The sequence below is a fragment of the Juglans regia genome, chromosome 15 (genome assembly GCF_001411555.2).
Source record: "Juglans regia cultivar Chandler chromosome 15, Walnut 2.0, whole genome shotgun sequence".
NCBI classification, from domain to species: Eukaryota; Viridiplantae; Streptophyta; class Magnoliopsida; order Fagales; family Juglandaceae; genus Juglans; species Juglans regia.
The window spans coordinates 8136776-8149875 of record NC_049915.1 but is presented as its reverse complement, the minus strand read 5'-3'; the positions used below and the strand labels follow the sequence as shown (position 1 = coordinate 8149875).

At 40.9% G+C, this 13100-nt stretch overlaps 1 protein-coding gene across 1 annotated transcript; it reads right to left on the bottom strand.

Annotated features, from left to right (window-relative positions):
* Positions 1-6893: 6893 nt before the first annotated feature.
* Positions 6894-12757, bottom strand: LOC108991709 (DNA-3-methyladenine glycosylase 1-like). Its single transcript, XM_018966076.2, has 2 exons — positions 11356-12757; positions 6894-7361 (listed from the first exon to the last, which is right to left on the bottom strand). Exons 1-2 carry the CDS (start codon positions 12468-12470, stop codon positions 7340-7342), a joined length of 1137 nt encoding a protein of 378 aa, XP_018821621.1. The 5' UTR covers positions 12471-12757; the 3' UTR covers positions 6894-7339.
* Positions 12758-13100: the final 343 nt, after the last annotated feature.

Sequence of the window (13100 nt, the reverse complement as noted above, 5' to 3'; positions counted from 1 at the left end):
TTGCGATATCAACGAACGGGAGCGGGTTCAGTCTCAAACTACTGGAACAACGTACCTCCCAAGGGACTGAAGGGGAGAACTAGGTCGAAGGCTGATCTATCCCTCTCGCGATGGAGAGCGGGTCTTGCACCCAGGGGCTGCCAACTTACCTTTACTCTTGTCGAGGTGAAAAGCAGACCAGCTATATCACTGTCCAAACTTACCTCCCCCGAGGAATACCAAAGGGAAAGGTAGGCCTAAAGGTTGCCTTATCCCTCCTACGGTTGCATGTGGGTCAATCCTCAGCTGTCAAAAGAAAAAAGACTCATCTTCCTTGCAAGCGTCAACAGGTGAGCGGGTCCAATTGCAGACTACCCGAAAACCTACCTCCCCATGGGACATAAAGGGAAAAGTCATGCCAAAGGCTTCTCTACCCCTCCCATGAAGAAGTGCAGATCCAGCCCCCACAGCGGTCCGAATACTTACCTTGACCTCTGATACGAACGAAGAGTGGGTTCAGCACCAGCCTGGCCCAAATCTTACCTTTCCCTGCGACGTCAACGAGTGGGAGCAGGTTCAATCTCAAACTGCCCAAACAAATTACCTCCTCGTGGGCTAACAGGGGTGAGTCGAGCTAGAGGACACTCGGACCCTCTTGCATAGAAGAGCGGGTCCAGCCTTTAGGTTGCCCGAATATTTACTTTGACTCCCATCACGATGAAAAATCGAACCAGTCATTTGAAGAAGTTACCTCCTTAGGGAATTAAAGGGGGGTGGGTTTGACTTGAGACATCCCGACCTAGCCCTAATGGAGTGCGCGCCTAGTCTTTGACTACCCGAAGATGTCAAAGCAAGGGGCAACACGATGTCAACGAGCGGGAGCGGGTTCAGTCTCAAACTGCCCGAGCAAATTACCTCCCCACGGGGTAACAGGGAGGAGTTGAGTCAGAGGCTGCTTAGGCTACCCAAATACTTACCCCGACTCTCATTACAATAAAGAACAAGCCGGCTCACAGTCACCCAAAGAAATTACCTCCTCGGGGGTTAAAAGGGCAGGTTGGCCTAAGGCGTCCTGACCTCTCCCCGGTGGAGAGCAGGCCAGGTCCTTTGACTGCCCAAATACTACACTAAAGAACACGGACATCAAAAATATGATAGGAAACAACGAGCACATAGCGACATAGGCCAGAAGGCCAATGTTTACGAAATTAACTCTTGCCCTTAAGGACAAAATTATGGTGGCATCCTTATTTTCCAACCAAGGATCAAATACGAAATGCCAATAGAGAAGGGAAGGTCCAGTTCTAAACTGCCCGGACAGCTTACCTCCCTACGGACCAAGCAGACAGGCAGAGTCAGAGGCCGTCTTGTCTACCCATGGTGGCGAGCGGAATCAGCCCCATGGCTACCTGAAGAATGGATCTCGGCCATTGTCACGGCAAAGAGTAGCTCGGCCTACTCATGTCCAACTTCATGAACACGACACTACGTAGGAGGGGCATAGAGATAAGTTAGCAAAACGCTACTCAGCCTCCCCCCAACAAACACTGACAACATCTCTGCTCTTTTCTCTCAGCTACATGCCCAAGTAAAACACGACGACATAAGGAGAAGGTGGAGACATTGGCCTCGTCAAACAAAGTCGCTAAAAGCCTTAGGAAAATGACTACTCAACAAAGGCGAACAAAAACAATACAGGCAGGAAAGTCGTCGGCCTACGGGGTCGTCAGGGATAGGTTGGGCGCCGATGGGGTGGACCGTAAGGCCCTGTATGAAGACAACACCCCCTACCTAATGCTGAGCTCATACTTTCCTGCGGCAAAACCCCCTAGGCCGACCATAAAATAAAATGAAGAAGGAAACAACAGAGAAAAATACGCAAAGATAAATACTCAGACATAGTCAATAAAGGGTAATATCATCACCAACTACAACATGAGGCCGCGAAGTTATGGGGAGCAAGTTACAACATAAAATGACTAAGTACAATGATACACAGCAAAAGCCAGCTAAGCAAGACAAAAATTTGTAAGGCGCAACAAAGAAAAGCATCATCAAGTAAAGTCGCATAAAGGTCCCGAGAGGATGACTACCTAATAAGGGTGAACGAAGGCAGCGTGAATGGATGAACAAACGGCTAGTAGGATAGTCAGGAATCCCGTAATTTCCTGCGACAAAATCCCTCAGGCCGACCATGAAGAGGAAAAATCAAATAAAAGTACGAAAGGAAAACATAGTAAAGACAAGCAGCCTGGCATAACAAAAGTGTGAAAAAATTTCATTGATCAAAGTTGCATACAAGTCACAGGGTGACAACGCATAGGTATATACATTCACTAAAAAGAAAAGAAAGGGAAAAGCAAAATAAAAGAGCATCAACGGCACCAAGGAGCTAGGGCGTGGAGACGTCAGGCCTCGACACCAGGGGTACCAACCTCAGGAACTTCAGGAGCAGGATCCCCCGGTTCTGAAGCAGCAACCTCGGGCACATCCGGAACTACAAGACCCAAGAAAGCATCAAGGATCTCTTTCCTTCCCAACTCGTGGATGAATGCGAAAGCCGCTCTATCAATAGAGATATGAGCAAGGTCGAGCCTTGCACTAAAGATCATGAACATAGCTACGGACTCCCCAAGAGGTGGTCCCCGCAACACCTTCGACCCTTAGTGCACCTGTGCCTCCACATGAGATCGCGAATGCCTAGCACCGACTTCAGCAACCTATCCAGGCAGGAGGCAACCTCTTGTACCCGAAACAGGTCGCCCTATAGATCTTAACAAGCCACTCCTACCGTTGGTCGTAGTACTTTGCTTCCCTCTTGAGCCTTTTCTGGCGACGGTTAAGTTTCTTGTTTTTCCTGAACTCCTCCTTCAAGGCAAGTCATACCCTCTCCAGCTCTTGCTCCAACTACTCCCTCTCTCCACAAGCACAATGAAAGGTGGTCTGGGTCATCGTACGAAGGTCATGATTTTCTTGCTAAACGACCTCCTGGCTGTCCATAGTAAAGGCCACCAATTGAGAGGAAGCTTGACAACCAGTGGGGCTGATATACAATGGTCAATAAAGGGAAACTAGAAATAGTGAAAGAAACGAAAATGATGGATAAAGAAATAGCCGAACCTCGTAGAAAAGGACGAACAAACACTTGGCGACCTGGATAAAGCTTCTGCACGGCTCCCTCTCGTTTCCAGCCGGGCCAAATGAGGGATAACTTCTACTGCACCCTCGGCCACAAACGTTTGTGCAGCCGCCTCGGCCCGATGAACCTTGTCAACAACCTCTTCGGCATGAACTCCCATCTAAGTGGGCCGATCTTCGTGCTTACCTCCTAGACTGGAGCTGATTATAACATCTAGAAAGAAATCACCTTCCACTTGGTGCTCCACCTAGGTAAGCAGATTATCGCACAGACCCCTCAGACCCAAGCCGACTACAACATACAGAAGGAAGTCACCTTTCATGTTGTGCCCCTCCACGACATGGTTAGTGGAAGTAGCGGCTGCCACCCTCTCGTTGACGGTATCCAGACCTCCCGAGCAAGCCTCGACCTCATCCCCAAAGAAGTGACTACCGACAGCAGAACGAGCAGAAGAAGGAGGAGAGACCCCTGGGGAACGCTGCTTCGGGCAACCCACCTAGGGATCTCGACCGCAAAGACTACCCAAAGCAGGGTGTCCATTTCACCCTCGTCTGGGAGCACAGCTGCAACATTAGTCGACAGGGGCAACACTGCAGGAACATCAGCCAAGGGCCTCTTACCGGTGTGTCCAAGGACTCCGAGGAAAAAGGTTCCTACCAGCACCTCCACAACAGCGGGACACCTCCACCGGCATCACCGGGACAGCATGATGGCAGACCTCAAGAGTAGCTGACTCCCAACCTGGAGGAATTGGGGCTCCGAAAGGGGTATCAGAATAAATGTAATTGACGATTTATAAGGAAAATATTATACAGATGGAAAGTAATGGTTGTCATGTATAATTTGGAGGAGTTGTATTTGATTCAGAAGTAGGTGCCTGAGATTGCTAAGATGATGCCTCTACTTGATCTACTTGTTGTGTGCTTACTCTAATATACCCCCTGTAAGCTAACGGGAAACAACCATCTTGTCCTTAGTATGTCCCTTTGCAAAAAGCTCAACAACTTGATCAAAAGAAGATGTATATTTAATGGATATATCACGTTGACAACTTTATTATGCACATAGTCAACTAATGTGCTTGGTATGATTGTGAAAAACATACCAAACACTTCTAAGAACATGCAAAGCCATAACATCTATGCAATGGCAATGACCACGGCCAGATATTTAACCTCAATGCTGGAACAGGAAACTACTATCTATTTCTTGAAACCCCATAAGACAAGAACAGAGTTAAGATATATATCGGAACCCATGATAGATTTTCTATCATTAGGGTTACCAGCCCAGTCAGCATCATAAAAGATATGTAAGTGAAGATGAGTTGCAATGTAGAAAAGGTCATGGACAAGGGAACCTTTGAAGTACCTAAGAGCTCGCTTGGCAGAGCTCTACTGAGCTAAGGTTGAAGCTTGCATGTGTTTGCAAACTTGATTAACAAAGAAAGCAAGCTCTAGTTTGGTAATTGTGCGATATTGGAGTGCACTGCCAACATAATGATAGTGGGTAGCATAATGGAGTAGTTCACAATCAAATTTGGAGAATTTGGAGCCAAATGTGCATGCCTAGGGCAGCATAAGGCTTAGCGTCAAGCATTTTAACACGATGCAAGAGATCCAAAATATGTTTGGATTGGTAGAGGTGCATGCCCTTGGTGGTGCAGGTTGCTTCAATATTGTGGACGTAGCCTAGATCCAATATCTTTGACTAGAATAATTTGCAACATTTGATAAATAAATGAGTAAAGTGGCTAATATGGTTCCTTGTGATCAGGATGTCATCAACATAGACAAGAATAAAGGAATTGAGCCGATTATCATGTAAATTGTACATAATATGACACCTGTCATTTTCTAATTGATCATGATTTGATTGACGAATAAGTCCTAACAATGCAAACTTGACCATAACAATAGGTATTAGTTGTTCTAAACTTTTTAAACATGTACCAGTTTTGAAAAAGTGCAAACCCTAGAGTTTGAACAATAATCTTTCCTTAATTAAAATTACTTTTATAGATACTAATATTTAATAACAAAACATCCCATGATAGAATGAGAATAGTACTTTAGAAATTCCTAATACTTATTCCTTTTATTTTGGACCAATTAGTCCATTCATTCAGTCAACCCAGTCCCCCGAGTTTCCGGCCAAGTCCTCAATTGGGTTTCAGGCCTTCTCGACCCCAGTAGGGGATCCACTTTGTTAGCTAATTCATCGACCTTTCAATGAACCCAAGTCCAACTACTTCGGAACCTGTCTTGGGTGTTACTTTCCCAGCTCTCAATAAACTCATTCAGGTGGCGTGAATCGTATAGCTTCTCACGCCACCTGAATGAGTTTAGAACGTTCATTTCCACATTGACCTTGGCCGCGTTAGTGTCTGTTCAGCTTGACCCCTAGGGTTTTGTATTCATATAGACAGAGGAGAGAGTGTGGGAAGAAGAAGAAGAAGAAGATGCATTCGGACTTTCAATAGATTGCATCACTTTTACAAACCCAATATATCCCAAGACTTTTCCAATCCAAATATATTTACTACATGCCCGAAAAAACCCAAAATAAAACTCAATAATTTTACACGATATAGAATCGATTTTATCTCATATCATCTTATCATTATAACTTTCTCAAACTCACACAAAATATAATAAATAATTCAATTTTTCATATCTCAAAACAATAATAATATTAAAAAATAATATTCTAATAATACTTTATTCAATTTTTATTTAAAACTATCACATCTCAGAGCACTCTCATGCTCACTGTAGTTAAAATTTAGCTACAATGACTTTCAAAAAAATTTTCAAATTTGAAAGTTATTATACATACATCAAATAATATCGTTACTAATTATTTCTCTTTTTTTCTCACATATTTTATCACAATTAGTATATTAATTTGAGTTAGTGATATATTAATTTAATAAGAATATGATTATTAATTAATATATAATATGTATAATAGTAAAAGATGATAAAATTAAATAAATTAATAATTAAAAAAATTAAATATTTTTAAAATTATTAATTATTCATTACTATATAATAAATAAATGTATAATCTAATGTAGAGATTTGATGTGAATAACCAAAACCAAATCCATCTTATATTATATTATTGTTGTATAATGAAAAAATAATTATTTCAAAGTAGAGATTTATGTGAATAAAATAACCAAAATTTAAATTTTTTTTACATTCATAAAAATTGTCCCTTAACTTTGACTAATTCAATAAGAGTGCTATCATCCTACCATCCAAACGAAGACTTAAATATTTTTCAATAGAACTTTTCTTATTGACACCGGGTGTCCAAGAATAAAGTTCAGACTAATATCGAAAGTGCACAAGCCTCGACAAAAAATTTCCTGCAGGTGCCCAAAAAAAATACCTTTCCCCAAACACCCAAAAACGACTTATGCAAGTCAGCCATTGAATTTGAGACTGGTGTAAAGGCTTACGGATGGAATTGCAAACCTCTCATCAAGCGATTTCATTCGAGTGCTGTACACCAATTCAATTAACCAATGTTTTAAGTGACGATCAAAAGAGTAGTCAATATAACATAGCAATGAGAAAAACATTCCTCCCAGCTTACAATAATAAATAATGATGGGATATTTACCAAAATACCATTGTTTACTGGGCTAGCCGAAGACTCACTCTCTCATGAAGGAAGCTAGCTGATCTACAGCAGAAAAGCCTGAAAACAAGCATCTGAGAGAGGCCAGGTTGAGTTGTAACTTTGCTATTCAGTAGATAGTCTCTGTCACTAAAGCTTGTTAATAAATTTCATCTCATAAAAACTTAGAAACTGCTGTACAAACAACCCTAAGCTGGAATCTTCAGAATCTAGTTCACAAGTAATGCAGAAAATGAGATAATTCAGTTTAGAAATCCCAACCATATTCATCAAGATCTAGAGCCAAACTGCCTTCAAAGGTTTCGGCATTCTATTATGTTCTACAAAGAGATCTGTTGAAATTAGGGTCATTTAATAAGATAACAGAACTCTAGCATAGATGGTCTTTTATTTAACTCCAAGCACATTTACTGAATACAATGACACACTGATCTCCAAAGTTTTGAGTGTCTCAGCTCTCATCACTAAAATATCCCTTTTATGGTACCCCATTCTTGCATTGCTTTGAAGTACTGCCCTTATTGATGGACAGATATGAACAGCAGACCAACTTCTCATTTCCAATGTAAATCATTGTCCCCAAGCACAGGCCCTATATCACATGGCACGAAGAAGATAATAAGCAACATAAATATGTGCAGAATAACTATCAGAGAAGTTGAACGTTTCAAGCACTGTTTGGATCCTTAACTAGTATACAAGTTCACAGTGTAAACTAATTGGATGGGAACTCAACCCTACAAAATAAAAATCCATTGCTGGCCCTAGATGTTTACAGGACACGATAACTAAATCACATGAAAAAATGCATATTAGATAGTCTTCAAGGTGAATAATAAAAGATTCATGGTCCTTCAATTCAACTCACAGCATCAATGTAAGCAGGGAGTCTAGCTACTGGAATTGAACTTCACTTATCTAGTTACAAAACAAAACACAGTGCAGGTTTCAGATTGTAACATTTGTTGGGGAAAACAATGTTACAATCTGGATCTTCCACTTTTGCACTTTTACATAAAGGTTTATTACTAACTAACGAAAAAAAGATCATTAACACCAGATGGTATAAAAAGAATTCTATTGAGATAAAATTGAAGTTGGCCTCTTCAAGCACTAAATCATGATATGTGCATGTGTACACGGGCTTCGCCTACTTCATTCGTATCAATAAAATTTACATCTTACTTACAAAAAAAATCATGATATGTGCAGCAACCGTTTCTTGCACAAATATAGAAACCTATAAGGGTATATGCAGAATAGAATGGTTGCCTAAGCAAATAATGCTCAAAAAACGTACAACAACATAAAGCTGAATGAACAAAACAAATGAAGACTAGACATGGAGTGAAGACAAATGACTAATCCTAAGGAATGAAAATGCCTGAGAAAAAATTAAAGGAGAGAGATAAGAGATCCTTAAAGCATCTAATTTCAAAGGAAAGAATAAGAGCATAAAGATGTAGTTAAAGTAATTCAGAATTGCACACAGAAACCAAGATGAAACCAGAAAAGTAACCAGCATGGGAAGAATCTAACTCAATGGAAATTCCATTGTGCAATCAAATGAGAAACTGAGGTTAGCTTAAAGTCCACCTAGTTATTGGTTCTAGCCCAACCCAAATGAACTTTTCAATTACCGGTAGTTACCTAATCTAAACTCTTCCATTACTTATTAGCCTATATTCCACCGGCTTATATGTTCTAGCCCAATACTGGATCTTCCACTTTCATGTGAGGTTTTCATAAGTGGGTGGTAACTATTCATATCCTCCCATTAAATGTGATTTTCCTCATTCAGTGGTCCACTCCTCACTTGAGATGTTGTAAAACAACTTTAAGCAGAGTTCACAATTTGAACAAAAAGGATAGCACATTGTTCTTTTTTCCTTTATAAATAATAAAAAAAAAAATTGTGTGTAAGGCATAATCCAAGTACACATGAGGTATTCAAGAGAGAAGCCTATCTGGAAATAGAAAACTACAGAAGAAAATCTGTGAAATAAGCCCATTAAAGCGTAGAAGCTATCCAAAGTTGAAGAGTATTGAAAAAGAAAGTCTAGACAGAGCAGTAGCCATCTTGCAACGGAGTAAAAAGTGATCCACGAACTCTTCAATCCTCTTACACATGCAACACCACTTAATCACAACAATGTGTCTTTTCCTCAAATTATCCATGGTAAAAATCTTTTTTTTTTTTTTATAGGTTATCCATGGTAAAAATCTTTCCTACAAAGACTGTCCAAGCAAAAGAAATGGCCATGTCTGGTTAATATGTTTTTTTAAAGGTTTTGAAAAAAAGAATTGAGATGTGATCTTTAATGGATTTTGTGGAAATGGATAGAAAAAAAAATGAGAAACTGATTGGATAAAATTTGTTGAGATGTGTTTTATATTGGGGTTTGTTAAAGAGGATAGGTAGATTTGAAAGTTGTTTTGGTTTTTGGGGTTTTTTTCGTGGAAACCTAAGCAAATCATTTGACAAATTTTTTTTTTTTTTTCAGAAATAGAAATTTGTTTAGGGATTCAAAAGGTGTTTGGGCTGGAGTTGAAAAGGTTTTACAAAAAATTAGAAAAATTTCAAAAGAAAAAAAAACATATGAAACCATGGCCACAACTCTTGGAGGCACCTTAGTCCACCATATTCTCTCTTCCAAGGAAAGGCAATGTTATCATTGAGGAAAAAAGACATTATAGAAAGAACGAAAATTGAACATCCCTTTCTTGGAAGGGTCCCCAAAAGAGCTTGTCTTCACCCCTATTCTCAAACTAGTGGATTACAACTTACGAATGTATTAAAGACATCAACCTTCCAGTCATGAATTGCTCTATTTTTTTTTTTTATAGGTAATCATGAATTGCTCTAATTAAACTTACATTCCACCAAGGGAGATCACTATACATCACTAAAAGGTCCACAACAAAAGATTGCTTAAGTATTCGGTTTCATTTATCTTTTATATTTCATTTTACAATAGGTAGCACGATTCATGCACCTTCATATTTTCCAGATTAGAAACAAAGGTACCATTTACTAGGCTTGGTATCGCATGGGGAATGCCTACGAGGGTGGTAGATTTCTTGTCATGTTGGAGAGGTATTCAGGGCAATCCTCAAATCGCGGCTGTTTGGAAGATGGTGCTTCTATGTTTAATGTGGTGGACATGGAACGAGAGGAATGGTCCATGTTTTGATAATAGGGAACGTTCAATGGGAGAGTTCAGGGACTTTTTCTTTCATACATTGTTACTTTGGGCTTCGGCTATTGTATTGAATGGGACTAGTTTTAATGACTTTTATGCTGTTTTTCACAGCACTTAACTTGTACTTAGGTTCATCTCTTGTATACTTCCTATGTACTTGGGCCTTGCCTAATTATGTGGATTAGTAAAATTCTTCTTACTTATCAAAAAAAAAAAAAAAGGTACCATTACGTATCACATCACATTTGACATGCATGACCACTTGAAGCTTTTACAAAAAATAATTTAAAAAAAAAAACCATATAAAACCATCCATGGCCATAACTCTTGGAGGCGCCTTAGTCCACCATATTCTCTTCCAAGGAAAGGCGATGTTATAATTGAGGAATAAAGACATTATAGAAAGAACGAAAATTTAACATCCCTTTCTTGGAAGGGTCCCCAAAAGAGCTTGTCTTCACCCTTATTCTCAAACTAGTGGATTACAACATATTAAAGAAATCAACCTTCCAGTCATGAATTGCTCTAATTAAACTTGCATTCCACTGAGGGAGATCACTATACATCTCTAAAAGGTCCACAACAGAAGATTGCTTAAGTATTCAGTTTTTAAAATTTTAAATCTTGGTGCTATAATATATGTAGCATTCTATCTTTAATAGGATGAGGATGTTACATTTGTGTCATTTTACTTCCTCTCATTTATCTTTTATATTTCGTTTTATGATAGGTAGCACGATTCATGCACCTTCATATTTTCCAGATTAGAAACAAAGGCAACCATTACATATCACATCACATTTGACATGTATGACCACTTAACGGCATCATCAAAAAGAAATTACAAGAAGCTGACAAGGAGGAAGAAATGCTGCAAAATGTGTGAGATTGTCCAATAACCAAAATAAGAAGATAATATATTAATAAATACTGTGAGCACATCCCAAGAAATAAAATGACATGGTAAATGCACGCTGCCATTGAGAATAGGACACCTGATTTCCAAACAATGGAAACATCGATTTGGATAAAACAACAGCATTTCTAACAAACAGAAGCCTGCTTCCAAATGTGCAACAAGCACAATGGAGAACATCTGGAATGCAATCTTTCAGCAGTATACAAATCTAAGAATCAATTGGCTCCTTCAAAAGCACATTTCTTCCTAGGCATGATCTACCAAACAACTATTTTGTCTAACCTATCAACATAAAACGAAAGAACACCATACTTGACCCCATAACGATATCATATTAAAACGCCCCGACAATTAGCTCTATGAACCCAATTTGCATAATCTAGAAACACAGAACTCACAAATTACACAACTCCACCTTCTACGATTGAGTAAGAATTTAAGAATTGTAGTACACGTAATCATACCCGAGGTTGAGAATGCTATTAATTGGATCCAGAAGCTGAGGTTGCTGAGTGTGCTGGTGCTGATGCTGCGACTGCTCCTGTTGTTCCTGTTGCTGTTGCTGCTGCAAACTTGCACCGGCCGCCACTGCCGCGGCAGTCGAAGGAGCCCCCTTGGCTTCAGCAAGCCTCCACATATACCATGACGCTACCGACCTGTAAGGTCTCCACTTATCGCACAACTGGTCCATCTGCGACGGCCGAGGCAAATCCTCGAGATTGTAAAGAAGCTGAACACCCTTACGAACATTGAGGTCGTTAATCGGGAGCACATCCGGTCTATGCAGCGAGAAAATCATGAACATGTGCACAGACCAGGACCCAATCCCATTGACCATCGTGAGCATCGTGAAGAGCGATTTGTCGTCCATATTTACAATCGCGGCGTCGGATAGAATCCCATTCTGGTACTTCCTCGCGAGGTCGTGGAGGTAACTAGCTTTACGGCCCGAAACCCCAATTTGGCGGAGTTGCTGAGGGGTTAGGGCAAGCACAGTCTCGGGAAGAACCCCAGCCTCTCCGCCGCAGAGCGCAATGAAGCGTGTGTAGATGGAGGTACCGGCCTTGTAAGCGAGTTGCTGGTAGAGAATGCTGCGGGTCAGGGCAAGGAATGGGGCTTGAAAAGTGTCGAAGGTGGGGGGTTGGTGAAGGTCGATCAAGGGGCCGAGGACCGGATCTGCGCTTCTTAGGTGTCGGAGAGCGATTTCGACCTCGCCCTCGCACGAGAGCGATCTAGCGACGATTCTTGGCAAGGTTATGGCAGTGGAGCGCTGCTGCTGGCCGGATTTCGATTTCGCGGATTTAGTCGCCAAGGGCTTGGGGGTTTCGGCAGCGGCGACAACGATTTGGGAGGATTTCGAGTCGGACTCGTTTTCAGGCGAGAGCTTCCGGATCTTCCGAGGCCGGAAGGGAATTTTGGACGGCGGAGAGGAGGTCTGTGAAGGAGCATTGCTCAGTTCCGCCGCCGATGGCGTGTCTCCGGGAATATCGCTGGCGGTGGACGAGTCATGGTGGGGCGGCTGTATGAGGGCTTGGGTCTGATCTTGGGTTTGGGTTTGGGTTTGGGTTTGCTCGCCCATATGTAAGAGACGGATTCAGTCGGCGGCGGCTTGAGTAGGGTTACACTGTCGCCGGCGGTGTCGGTCAACAAAAGGGCGGAATGGAAGGCATCGTGGGGAGATATGGGAGCGGAGGAACTTGTGTAAACTGAAAAGGAGTTTCGAAGCTGAAAATAAAAGACAAGTGGAGTCTGGAGCCTCACTTTCGTTTTATAACTCCTGCGCCCTCCTCTCCTCTTGTCTTGTGCACCTTAGTTTCTTCAATAACACCAGTTGGCTGTATCAGTTTTGTTGAGGGTAGAAAATTTTGCACATCATCATTAATTTTTTTATATAAATAAAATAAAATGTTATTTAAATATAAGAATGATACAGTGACCGGATAAAATTGTAAGAGAGTTGACTCGGATAAAAAAAATGTAAAAATGATATGAGATAAGTAGGACTTTGTTACTCTAAATAATGAAGAAAACCACTATAATAGTGAGGATCTAACAACTCTTCAAGGAAAGATCTTCGGCTCTTTTTCTTCCATTTGGGATGACTATCTGTGGGTAGTTGGATTCAAAGCAGATAGTCGGACTATCCAACTCTATCAAAGTCGGATTCGGAGTGGATAGGACGCTCCCAACCTTCGCTTGAGATGAGATA